At 38.3% G+C, this 12,839-nt stretch overlaps 2 protein-coding genes across 2 annotated transcripts in view; both read left to right on the top strand.

Annotated features, from left to right (window-relative positions):
• The window catches only part of LOC307150893 (beta-1,4 N-acetylgalactosaminyltransferase 1-like), a 58,204-nt gene extending 46,349 nt beyond the window's left edge, over nt 1–11,855 (top strand). Inside the window, exons 3-10 of the mRNA XM_079858510.1 lie at nt 5,715–5,821; nt 6,634–6,671; nt 6,907–7,087; nt 7,434–7,520; nt 9,756–9,937; nt 10,026–10,169; nt 10,442–10,670; nt 11,661–11,855. Of these exons, the coding sequence (XP_079714636.1) occupies nt 5,715–5,821; nt 6,634–6,671; nt 6,907–7,087; nt 7,434–7,520; nt 9,756–9,937; nt 10,026–10,169; nt 10,442–10,670; nt 11,661–11,842 (1,150 nt within the window). The 3' untranslated portion in view covers nt 11,843–11,855. The remainder of the gene's footprint in view (nt 1–5,714; nt 5,822–6,633; nt 6,672–6,906; nt 7,088–7,433; nt 7,521–9,755; nt 9,938–10,025; nt 10,170–10,441; nt 10,671–11,660) is intronic.
• Nucleotides 1–12,839, top strand: part of LOC307151281 (N-acylneuraminate cytidylyltransferase B-like) — a gene marked incomplete at its 5' end in the record, with an annotated part of 151,949 nt that overhangs the window by 52,970 nt on the left and 86,140 nt on the right. The window lies entirely within an intron of this gene.

Below are 12,839 nucleotides of genomic sequence, written 5' to 3'. Positions count from 1 at the left end.
TGAAACTGGCCATAGGTGTTCTATGCAAGAGTGAAGCTTGGTTGTAGATTGAACCCATTTTTTTAAGGGCAAATGGACAAATGCAATCTGAGGAATTACTTCGTATAAATGCCTATTATTTGTCATTAGTAATATATTTCTTGTTCTATCTAGGTCCCCACAAATCAAAAGGGGAAGTTGTGTGAATTATGCAAATTAAGTCCCCACAAATCAAATAGGAGGTTGTGTGAATTATGCAAATTAGGTCCCCACAAATCTAATGGGAGGTTGTGTGAATTATGCAAATATTATGCAAAGTTGGTCCCTATAAGACATGTCAACTCGATTTTTCAAAAGTCCCCATAACGCATGGTCAAATCATTACTTCATCAATTCAGATATCTGAAGGCGTGTATAAGTTATCAAAGCTATGGTAAGTATCCCTAATTTTTTTCGTACCTCTAGAACCTTTAGAAAGGGTGGTCCCCACAAGTGATGATCATAAAGTTGGTCCCCATTCAGCATGGAAACCAGTATGTGTGTGTGTGTGTGTGTGCGTGTGTACATTTTCAATGTGTCAGTGTCACCAATTTATTTTTGTGGTGGTATTGCATTTTGGATGATTTTATTTTACAAATGATAAGAGAACAGTTTTTATAGTCTCAAAAATGTATTCCTCTATATGTGTGTGTGTGTGTGTGTATACACACGCGTTGTGAGCAATATAATTTAGCATTGTGGATGTTTTTTGCATTGGTGGAAGTGTGCCACTTTATTTGTGCCATTTCTGTCGATGTGTTCTGCGTTGTTTCTGATTTTGATGATGAATTTTGTCTATTTTGATTGCGGGGTCTCCAGAGACCCCGAAGACCACGAGTGTCACAATTTTTGTCACGCTAACATAAAAACAGATATCATTCCACTTTATTTTTTTTTTTTGTAGATCTAGAAAGTGTTGAGAGCCGTAGAAGGTTTCATACCATTTGGACAAAGGGAACATTTTTTTTAATTTGAGCAAAAGTCATTTGGGGTCCCAAAAGACCCCATAAACCATCAGAGGGTTAAACACCACTGATTGGGAATCCATGCGTGCCACTTGTGACTCCATGGACTCATATACAGACACTGTGTGTTCATATATTTCCTTTTGTGAGCAAACCTGTTCTTGAGGTGTTACACTGAGGAGGTTCAACAGAAATTTGACCAGTACTGAAAAATAAAACCACTTCATTCAACAAATATTCCTTTTTCCCTTTTTTTATTCCATAAGTGCATACTATATAATTCCTCCAACAATAAACAAATATACCGAAACAAACAGTCTTTTTCTCTGTGTTGGTGAGACAAAATAATAAATGAAACTTAACGTCATCGACCAGTCTTTAGATGAGCAGAGATGATGACGAGATGAGATGTAATGAGATGAGATCAAGAGAAAGGCCTGCATGATTTTGGGAAGAAATTTTAGATTTTTCTGGTTAAAATTGCTTTTTAAAATTCACAGAATACACACACACACACAAATGTTTCCAACAGTATATAATATAATGAACACCAGGTTTGTTGTGCCTTGTAGGCATAGGCTATGCGCAGTGCTGCATAAAATAATAATAACAATAACCTATAGCAGCCTATAAATCTTCCAAAAGATTTCAGTAACAACTACGCTAGAGAAAAATATATTGATTATCATATGTTACTTCAAATGTTTCCATTCGTTATGATGATATGAAATGAGATAATAGTAAAAATATGAAGCCGTTTGGTGCGTTTTGCTTTTCAAACGCGATCGCGATCCAAAATATCAAACATTCAAACGCGATTGCGCTCAAATATAAAACATTATGGTTACCATATACATATCTACGTTTGAGAAGATATCCACAAACACAGTAACAGTAAACACGGGTCTAAATATTATAATATTCACCATATATCTTGCAACAGTTCAACTGCAATGTGAAATTTATGCAACAATAACAAACTAATATGTAAGAATTTCTTACCTTACATCTTTCTTGTCTTCAAATCGCGTTCTTCTTTTTCTGAGGTAAATCCAATGTAAGCTCACGGCACGTCTTTCAAACTCGACGAAAAGCAGAGACTTGTGAAGTGTTTTGGTGTTTTGTTTTTGAGGTAACGAGCATGTTCGCGTTCCATGTGGAAATTTGCATGTGAATCTCTTTTGCGCGAGTGGGCGTGGTCAAATAAAAAATAATTAGGAAGCGTTTGAGAAGCTGGACATCTTGTTGGTTTTATACAAATTTCAAATTACTTAAACAGAGAATATTTGTTTTCAGTTTGAATCCGATCATTTAAAAGTACACACTTAAATGTTTAGAAAGGTATATGGCTCATAAATGTGTGACAAGTATTCGCTGAGTTTTGTTTCAGTTTATAGACGTGCTCAAGAAAAAAAAGTTCACCGCGACGGAGAGGCAGAACGCACACCCTGTTTATTTTCTTTATTTTACAATGTTTTGATTTCATTGTAAGTGGACACATACAAAAGTAGAAATATCACAGATTATTTTTTTATATTTCTTTTTTCTGTATGACCATAAATGACGGAGTAATTTAAGTTTATTGTGCTACAATGTGAAGAAAATCCAGCAAAACGTGCAGGCGCGTTTGTCGACCCCAGAGGGTTAAATAAAGCCATTAGGAAAACAAAAGCTGCCTACAAGGTAAGGTTGGAGGAACTATTTGGCACTAATGACTCCTCTTCAGCCTGGAGGTCGCTGAAGAACTTGACAGGCTATAAAAATAAAATACAACAAGTCCCTCCATCTGCTAAACTGACCAATGAGTTCAATGTATTTTATACCCCATTTGAGAGATCTCCCTGCCCTCCCCCTTCCCCTTGCCCTTCCCCTTTCCCTTCCCCTTCCCCTTGCCCTTCCAGGTAGGATCTGGCTCATAATCATGAAGTCCCACTCAGGGAGGAGGAGAACATTGCCCCTCAAGATCAAGTCCCCTTTGATATTGAGGAGAAGGATGTGTACTGGCTATTTAGGCGGCAGAATGTAAGGAAAGCAGGTGGCCCCGATGGGATTTCGCCTGCCACCCTGAAGCACTGCGCTAGTCAGTTCGCTCCAGTTTGTTTTAAGTCATCAACCATTATTCCAGTACCCAAGAAAAACAATGCCGTGGGCCTGAATGACTACAGACCGGTGGCCCTTACATCAGTGGTCATGAAATGTCTTGAGCGGTTGATAGATTTGTAGATTTCAGTGCCGCCTTTAATACCATTCTACCCGAGCGGCTGCAGAAGAAGCTGTTACTGATGGGGGTTGAACCCTCTATCTGCCGCTGGATTATGGATTTTCTCAGCAACAGACAACAGCATGTCCGGCTTGGCCAGCACATGTCTGATCCTCGGACCACCAACATTGGCGCACCTCAGGGGTGCGTGCTGTCACCATTTCTCTACTCACTGTATACCAATGATTGCACTTCCAACAACCGTTCCATCAAGCTGATTAAATTTGCAGACGATACCACCTTGGTCGGCCTTATTAAGGGCAACAATGAGTCTGCTTATAGGCAAGAAGTGTCTCATCTGGTTGCGTGGTGTGATAAAAACAATCTGGAGCTTAACCAAAAAAAGACAGTGGAAATGGTGATAGATTTTGGCAGAACCTCCGCCTCTCTTCCACCCCTAACCATCAAGAGCTCTGTTGTTAAGGAGGTGGAGTCATTCAAATTCCTAGGCACTGTCATCACAAACAACCTGAAATTGGAGGAAAACAGTTCCTCCATTATTAAGAGGGCTCACAGTGGAATGTTTTTCCTAAGGCAGTTAACCAAACTGAACGTTTCCAGCTCTGTTCGGTCTAGGTTTTACAGAGCCACTGTGGAAAGCCTTCTTTTAACATCTATTACTGTATGGTTTGCCTCAGCATTGGCCCAGGCGAAGAACAGACTGCAGCGCATTGTGCGCACAGCAGAGAGGCTGAGTGGACAGAAGCAGCTGTCAATCAATGACCTGCAATGAGGCCAGAGTCAGGAAGAGGGCAGCTAAAATTGCTGCTGATCAGTCTCATCCAGCAAGTGACATTTTTAGGCTGCTTCCCTCAGGAAGAAGGTAAAGGGCGATGAGGACAAGGACCTCACGCCATCTCAACAGCTTTTTTCCAAGAGCCATTTCCCTCCTGAATAGCTGATCCATCTTATTTGATTTTTTTTAAGCATGCTTTATGCAGCTATACGCATATACGGTTTGTTTGTCGAGCTTCTGTGTTACTGATTGCCATATCAAATTCCTGTGTGTCTGCTGATGAATCTGGCGAATAAAGTGATTCTGATTCTGAAGAGGAGGAAATTATGTAAGCTCATGATGACATCACAGCAATTAAAGTGGAAAAACTATCATTATTCAGGCAGGTATACCAGATATGAAAATAAACCATTTTGTGTGAATTATAATAACCAATACATTCGTTTTAACAGTACACTTTCTGTACCTGTTACATTAGCAGCTCCGATTACCTCACTCAGACACACACTAAAATGACAGAAACTGTTCTGCCTTTTATGTTTAAACGGAGTCAGACAAAGATGGAGAGACTCAAGAAGAAGTGACAACATGTAGAATGCAACAGGACGTCTCTGAATGGTTAGTTGATGAATTTATGTTGCTGATGTGGAGTTAACTATCTTCAATTAGCATATTCTGTCATGATAATCTATAAATCGCTCGTATAGGAACTGTTGTGAGATGCACACAGAGTGACTTGTGAAAAGACGGATGCTACCGTTTGAGCTGACTCACAAATATGCTGGACTACAACAACTCTTCATCTTCTCAACATGGACTGTGTGTTCCTGGGGGCGGGGTTTATGTAAATTGTGATGTCACTAACCCTGGAGGAATGTTGTGTAGTCCCTACCAGCCGTTTGTTGTCCGTAAAAAACGATTTCTTTAAAAGCAAATATCTCCCTTTGCTTTGAACTTTGAGCGTTGTAACTTTGCAGATGTTGTTTATGCTCAAAAAGCAACATTACACACTAACTAAAGTTAGAAAAGTGAAATCATATTCAACCACCCCTTTAAAAGCATAATTAGAATGAAAACTCCACTTTTAAGTTTGACCGTATTTTCGTTTTAGGTCAAATTGCCTTTTGAATGGGAGTGCTAGGGGCACGACTATGATAGCATCAAAAATCGCTATTTTTAAAACACTAAGAAGGCTCGACACAACATGAAACTTTGCTCGAAGTATCACCAGGGGCTCTACACATGAACTCCAGCATTGAGAACATTGTTTGTGTACACAAAGTTTACTAAAAAGAAAGATTTTGAACAACTCACTGTAGCTGTGACGGAAACAACAACAGCTACAGTGAGTTGTTCGAAATCTTTCTTTTTAGTAAACTCTTTTACTTTAGTAAATTGCACAACTGCGAGTTATAAAGTCAGAATTACGTGATAAGTCACAATTGTGAGTTAAGGCAGAATTGCTTGATATAAAGTCGCAATTGCAAGTTAAAAAGTCAGAATTGCTTGTTATAAAATCACAATTGCAAAAAAAGTCTGAATTAAAAGTCTAAATTGTGTGATTTAAAGTTGTAATTGCGAGTTATCAAGTCATAATTGCGAGTTATAATCGGGGGAGGGGGGGGGGGGGGGGTGAACATTATTTGGCCTATTGTCTTTTAAATGTTAATTTCTTAGCATAAATGACAATGTCCCAAAGAGAGGGTTAAGAAAAATAGTGGCATGTGTCTCCCAGGACAGGGAAAGAAAACGATGTTCTTATTCTCGCCCCTGCCAACACCCCACTCCAGTATCCAATCAGAGGATTCAGAGTGACTCCCATGAATAAAACACTCATTCCTGGTGAGTCTGATTTCTGCTGATCCTTTATTTGATTTCAGATGATCTCAGCTTTCTCAAACACGTCAGGTTACCGAGAGACATAGAGAAGTCTCTTCTGCTCACCAAGGCTCCATTTATTTTTTATCAAAATTACAGTAAATATTGTAAAATATTATTACAATTTAAAATGACTTTTCTTTCTATTTGAATATAATGTAATTTATTCCTGTGATCAAAGCTGAATTTTCAGCATCATTACTCCAGTCTTCAGTGTCACATGATCCTTCAGAAATCATTCTAATATTTTAATTTAAAATAAATGTTATACTTTGAAAGTTTCTACCAGAAAAAAATATCATGGTTTGAAAAAAAGAAAGAAGCACAACTGTTTTCTACATTGCTTATAATAAGATCCATGCATTATTAATATTTGAGCACTACTAATAATTAAGCATAGTTGAGCATCAAATCAGCAAGATTTCTGAAGGATCATGTGACACTGAAGACTGGAGTAATGATGCTGAAAATTCAGCTTTGATCACAGGAATAAATTACATTTTACAGAAATAAATTACATTCTATTTTGAAATTGTAATAATATTTCACAATAATACTTTTTAATGTAATTTGATCAAACTAATGCAGCCTTTGTGAGCAGAAGAGACTTATTGAAAATCCTAATTATTGCAAAATGTTTACCAGTAGTGTACAGAATACATAAATAAAAATGTGTGTTTATTTAGGTATTGCTATAATTGTTAAATATAAAAAAAGTAATATGACATTAAAGCATTTCTATCTATATTAATTAAATAAATGTATCATTATTAAAGGTCTAGCGCTGCAAACACAAAGCAGAGCAGTTTACAAGGTTTGTTCGGCTGAAAATGTTTTTCTTTTCTGTCTAAAGGTGGTGTTTTTTTTATACCTCAGTCATTGGTTTGTTTAAGACGGTCTCTGTGTGGGGGTCTACTGTGTTTTTCCTCCTTTCAGTCGATGCTTTGTGCACTTTTGATCAAAATTTTTTAAATGTGGGTGGATTTTTGAAAAGAAGTCGTGATGTTAAAGAGAATAAAATGAGCTCATATGATCTGAAACATCTCCAGGTGTCTCTAAGGGTGCAGAAAGGGCTGCTCTCAGTGCTGGATGTTCAGGAGGGTGAGCAGGTGAACGGCCAAAATGAGAAACATCTGAGCATCTCATCCAGCAACCTTCAACAGCTCAATGATCTTCTGAGCAGAGTGACCTACACCAGCACCGTCTACCACATCAAGACCCAAGACCTCGGTACGTAACCTAAAGGGATAGTTCACTTACATTTAGTCATCATACTCACATGTCATTCTAAACCTGCTTGACTTTCTTTCTTCTGCTGAACACAAAAGGAGATGTTTTGATAAATACTGGGGTCCAAAAGAAATTAGACCCCATCGACTTTTATTGTATGGACAAAAAAAAAAACCCAGAAAGTTTTTTAAATGACATGGAATATAGTGCCAGAGTCATATGGACCACTTTGAGGATACTTAAAACAAAAAAAAATGTACCCTTAAAACTAATCTGAATGTACTGACTTGCTCATTTCCAGTTATATGTACAAACATTAATTTTATACCTGTTTTCATGTCTTTAGCGTACTTCTCGTTTGAGAACCATGAGGTCATATTCCGAATTGAGATCAGACGTCCGTCAGTTCCTGTTCTGTTTGACGTGGGAAAAGGTCAGCTCAAGTGTTAACACATTATTTAATATACTTGCGCTTCTGAACAGTTTTATTTTAGTTATTTTTTATTTTATTTTAAGTTTTAGTCATTTTTGTCAGCTTTTGTCATTTGTATTTTAATATTTCTATGTAGCTTTTATTTATTTTTATGTTTTAGTCTTAGTAATTTTAGTGCTTCAGCTAAACTTTAAGTTTCCAAACAACATTTCTATTTTTTTTTCCCAGGTTTTTTAAGTTTGTGTTTTTCATTTAACATTTATATTTTATTTTACTTCAGCTTTATTTAAATTAATGATTTTTAATACATTTAGTTTTAATTAACAGTAGCTATGTTTCCTACCTTTTGCAATATTGCATAAAGAAAACAAAAACAAAATTATCCAATAAGAAGACATGCGCATAAACCACGATGGAAACACATTTGCTGAATAAATCCCTCGATACTCAACAAAAAACTCATACTTACCAAATGTAAACGGTGCTACTCAACCCACTCCGAGTGGGATTCGAACCGGGGTCTCTGCCATTGGAGGTGCACCCTAACAAAAAACGCGAAAGACCGCAGCATCTAGCATCAGCCGCTAGCGCCTCTTGAGGCCAGGGGAGTGAGGTTTACACGCACAGCTCGTACTGGCCTACATCCGTTACACTCACCCCCTAAACCTCAATCCCATCCGGGTCACGGCACCAATAAACTGGTTCTACTCGACCTGCTCCAAGCTGGATTCAACCTCTTGAGGCCAGGGGAGTGAGGTTTACACGCAGAGATCGTACTGGCCTACATCCGTTACACTCACCACCTAAACATCAATCCCATCTGGGTCACGGCACCAATAAACTGGTTCTACTAGACTTGCTCCAAGCTGGATTCAGCCTCTTGAGGCCAGGGGAGTGAGGTTTACACGCACACACTCACCCCCTAAACCTCAATCCCATCCGGGTCACGGCACCAATAAACTGGTTCTACTCGACCCGCTCCAAGCTGAATCCAGCCTCTTGAGGCCAGGGAGTGAGGTTTACACGTACAGCTCGTACTGGCCTACATCCGTTACACTCACCACCTTAATCTCAATCTCATCCGGGTCACAGCACCAATAAACTGGCTCTACTCGACCCGCTCCAAGCTGGATTCAGCGTCTTGAGGCCAGGGGAGTGAGGTTTACATGTACAGCTCGTACTGGCCTACATCCGTTACACTCACCATCTAAATCTCAATCCCATCCGGGTCACGGCACCAATAAGCTGGTTCTACTCGGCCCGCTCCAAGTTGGATCCAATCTCTTGAGGCCAGGGAAGTGAGGTTTACACGCACACACTCACCCCCAAACCTCAATCCCACCCGGGTCACGGCACCAATAAACTGGTTCTACTCGACCCGCTCCAAGCTGGATCCAGTCTCTTGAGGCCAGGGAAGTGAGGTTTACACGCACACACTCACCCCCAAACCTCAATCCCATCCGGGTCACGGCACCAATAAACTGGTTCTACTCGACCCGCTCCAAGCTGGATTCAGCCTCTTGAGGCCAGGGGAGTGAGGTTTACATGTACAGCTCGTACTGGCCTACATCCGTTACAGTCACCACCTAAACATCAATCCCACCCGGGTCACGGCACCAATGAACTGGTTCTACTCGACCTGCTCCAAGCTGGATTTAGCCTCTTGAGGCCAGGGGAGTGAGGTTTACACGCACAAACTCACCCCCAAACCTCAATCCCACCCGGGTCACGGCACCAATAAACTGGTTCTACTCGACCCGCTCCAACCTGGATCCAGCCTCTTGAGGCCAGGGGAGTGAGGTCTACATACACAGCTCTTACACACCTATGATTTACACTCTGAAATGCAATACATTTATAATGTATGAAAACAGTGGCTTCCCTGATTGCAGCAAGTTTTTTATATCAGATTTTTTCGTGCCAGTTTCCCAGAAAGTGACGATTTTGTTCTCTGGAACACATGAGATGGAAATGGTGCTTTTTTTGCAAATGTTTTATGCAATATTCCAATTTTGCGCAGTTAAATTTGCACCTTTGGATGGAAACATAGCTTGTAACAACACTGCTTCTGAACAAATGACAGATCTAATCACAGATTCTTTATTATGTGAACACAATCACCACGCTGACCTGTAATGGGCACATGATTCTCTCTCTCTCTCTCTCTCTCTCTCTCTTTCTCTCTCTCTCTCTCTCTCTCTCTCTCTCTCTCTCTCTCTCTTTCTCTCTCTGTAGACGTAAACTCCCAGGTGACTGTACTAATTAAAGCATTTTTGAGATATAAAGAACTAAATGTCCTCATCAATAGTATCCGTCAGCTCTACCCAGAAATAAAGATCATTATTGCTGATGACAGTCTGAAACCAGAGAAGGTGGTCGGTGACAATATAGAACACTATGTAATGCCCCCTGCACAGGTACAAACATCAGGTTGTTTAAACTGAATGTTATTGTAATTTGCTTGAAGTATAAAAGTTTATATATATATATTATTTGGCCTTTCAGGGCTGGTTTGCAGGCAGAAATCTGGCAGTGTCACAGGTCACCACTAAGTACTTCCTGTGGGTGGATGATGACTTTTTGTTCCTGAGTGAGACACGTATTGAGAGCTTTGTGAACATTATGGAAGCCGTTCCTGAACTAGATGTGGTAATTATGTAAATTGTATCATCTTGATGACCTCAAATACATATAAAAGTTGGGGTCAGTAAGATCTCTTCTGCTCACCGAGGCTGCATTCATATGATCAAAAACAGTACAGTAGTAAAAACAGTAATTCAATGGAATATTTTTTAAAAAGTTTTAAAGAACTGTTTTCTATTAGAATATTTTTAAAAATGTAATTTATTCCTGTGATCAATACCCCAGTCATCTTTTTTGTAGTTAGGCTATTATTCATTCATTCGGTCTCTCTCCATCAGGTTGGTGGTGAGGTAAAAGGAAATCAGTTCTTCTTTAAGCTGGAATATGAGGAAGGGAGCAGCGAGGAAGGCGGCTGTATCACGCGGGTATCAAGTCGTACCCACGCGCCTCTGCCAGGTTTTGACGGCTGCTTCTTCGTGGATGGAGTTATCAACTTCTTCTTGGGCCGGACGGATGCTGTGCGAAGGGTCGGCTTTGACCCGTTCCTCAAAAGAGTGGCTCACACTGGTAGGTGGACTTTTAAGTGTTGATTGAAAACATCCACATCAAATTAAGTCACACTATGTGTTCTGGATGAAGTCTGTTGTTTAATTATTTCCTAATAGACCTGCAAAGTGAAACTAAGTTTCGACAATCATTTATAACATATTTTATGAAGAGATTAAAGGGTTAGTTCACCCAAAAATGAAAATTCTGTCATTAATTACTCCCTCATGTCGTTCATTCTCGTGTTACGCATCACATTTGAGCCTCACCAAGAACCAATGAGGTTTTTTCTCACACGTCAAGCAGGTTCAGTTGAGCTTCAGTTTATGTTCGCTGAACAATGTTTAAATGTGAATAAAAGCCTAAATTAAATCTGTTCGTCATATAAAGCGATCGAGTCTCTTCAGAATTTGGACTAAAGCACTCAATTCAAATGGATTAATTTTACGATCTCTTTATGAAATTTTTGAAGCGTCAAAGTAGTAGTTGCGTAGCTGTCAATGGAGGGACTGAAACTCTCAGATTTCATCAAAAAGATTTTCATTTGTATTCTGAAGATGAATGAAAGCCTTACGGGTTTGGAATGACATGAGGGAGTAATTAATGACAGAATTTTCAGTTTTGGGTGAGCTATACCTTTAATGTTTACATGGTTTAGGTCATGGTGATTTAAAACATGGACATAGTACAAACAATGCAGGCAATCTGGATTTACTTACCAGGAACAAAACCTGTTTATGACTCAGAAATTGACGTATCTTATGTTAAATGAGAATTGAGTTCATTCATGATCCATGGTGAACAGTCTATGGACATACCAGCTGAGATAATACGCATGTGATCAACAGCACCTTTAAAAATAAATGTTGTTTTCGAACCTTCGGTGGAATGTAAAGGTTACATGAATGTTGAAGGTTCTTTATGGAACCATCAATGCCAATAAATAAACTTTAGTTTAAGAATTAAGAATATGTTTGAATTATTATTATTATTATTTTCAATTATATACAGAATTCTTCGTTGACGGACTTGGAGATTTATTAGTTGTCACCTGCAAAGGTCTCAGAATTGGTCACCAAAAACGCAGTCGCACAGACAAGTACGGTTCCTTCAGGCATCCTCCCCAAAGTGATTCACGGGCAAAAACGAGTCACCATTTTTTCAAGAACCATCTAAAATGCATGAAATACTAAGGAACTCTTCAGGTGAAATATGCTTTTCCTCACACCTTATTCATAATTAATTAGAATTTTTTTTTTTTTTTTTTTACACTTTCAGTCATGGACACATCTGTTCATTCTTTATTATGACTATTTTGGTCACACTTTACAATAAGGTTCCATTAGTTAAGGTTAGTTAATGCATTTACTAATATTAACTAACACTGAGCAATACATTTGTTACAGTATTTATTCATCTTTGTTAACGTTAGTAAAATACAAATGTTCATTGTTAGTTCATGTTAGTTCAGGTCCATTAAAAAATATTAACAAATACAACTTCTGATTTTAATAATGTATTAGTAAATGTTGAAATTAATATAATCTCAGAAAAATAAATGTATTTTTCATTGTTAGTTCATGTTAACAAAGGAAACCTTATTGTAAACTGTTAACACTTTTTTTTTTTTTTTTTTTTTTTACATTTTATAATAATAGCAAAGTAACACAAATGTAAAAATGAAAATGATGTAATGAATAATGATCAAAACATGTCACTCTGAACATTCATTCAACCTCATGCATCCTGGGATGAATTGTCATCTGGTTTTGACTTTGACTTTTCCTTCAATATTACTTTAAGTAATGCGAGTTGGATCTTGTAACTAAAGAGCATTTGAAATGTAAATGAGGGTAACGGGTAATGAGCTCAGGATAATGAGTGTGAATTTTATAGTGTTATATATATTGCTCTTCTTAGAATGTAATTCATAGGGTTTTTTCATCTACTGCATACAAACGTATTTAAGTGTACACTACAGAATGTTAAAGTTATGCTGAATGAAGGTTGTTGAAACAAGTGTAGCCAAGTCAATAGGGGGCGACGTCATCGGGTTGCGCTTTTAAACTGCCCTTGAATACGCCACTCCACAATTTTATTGTACCTAAATAAAATAAAATAAAATAACTCTCTCTCTCTCTCTCTATATATATATATATATTGATATTTGAAATCAATCCAAACAGACAC

Source organism: Squalius cephalus, assembly GCF_949319135.1.
Source record: "Squalius cephalus genome assembly, chromosome: 23".
In the NCBI taxonomy this organism is placed as follows: Eukaryota; Metazoa; Chordata; class Actinopteri; order Cypriniformes; family Leuciscidae; genus Squalius; species Squalius cephalus.
Note: the sequence above shows the minus strand (reverse complement) of the source record. Positions and strands in the feature narration are given on the sequence as shown.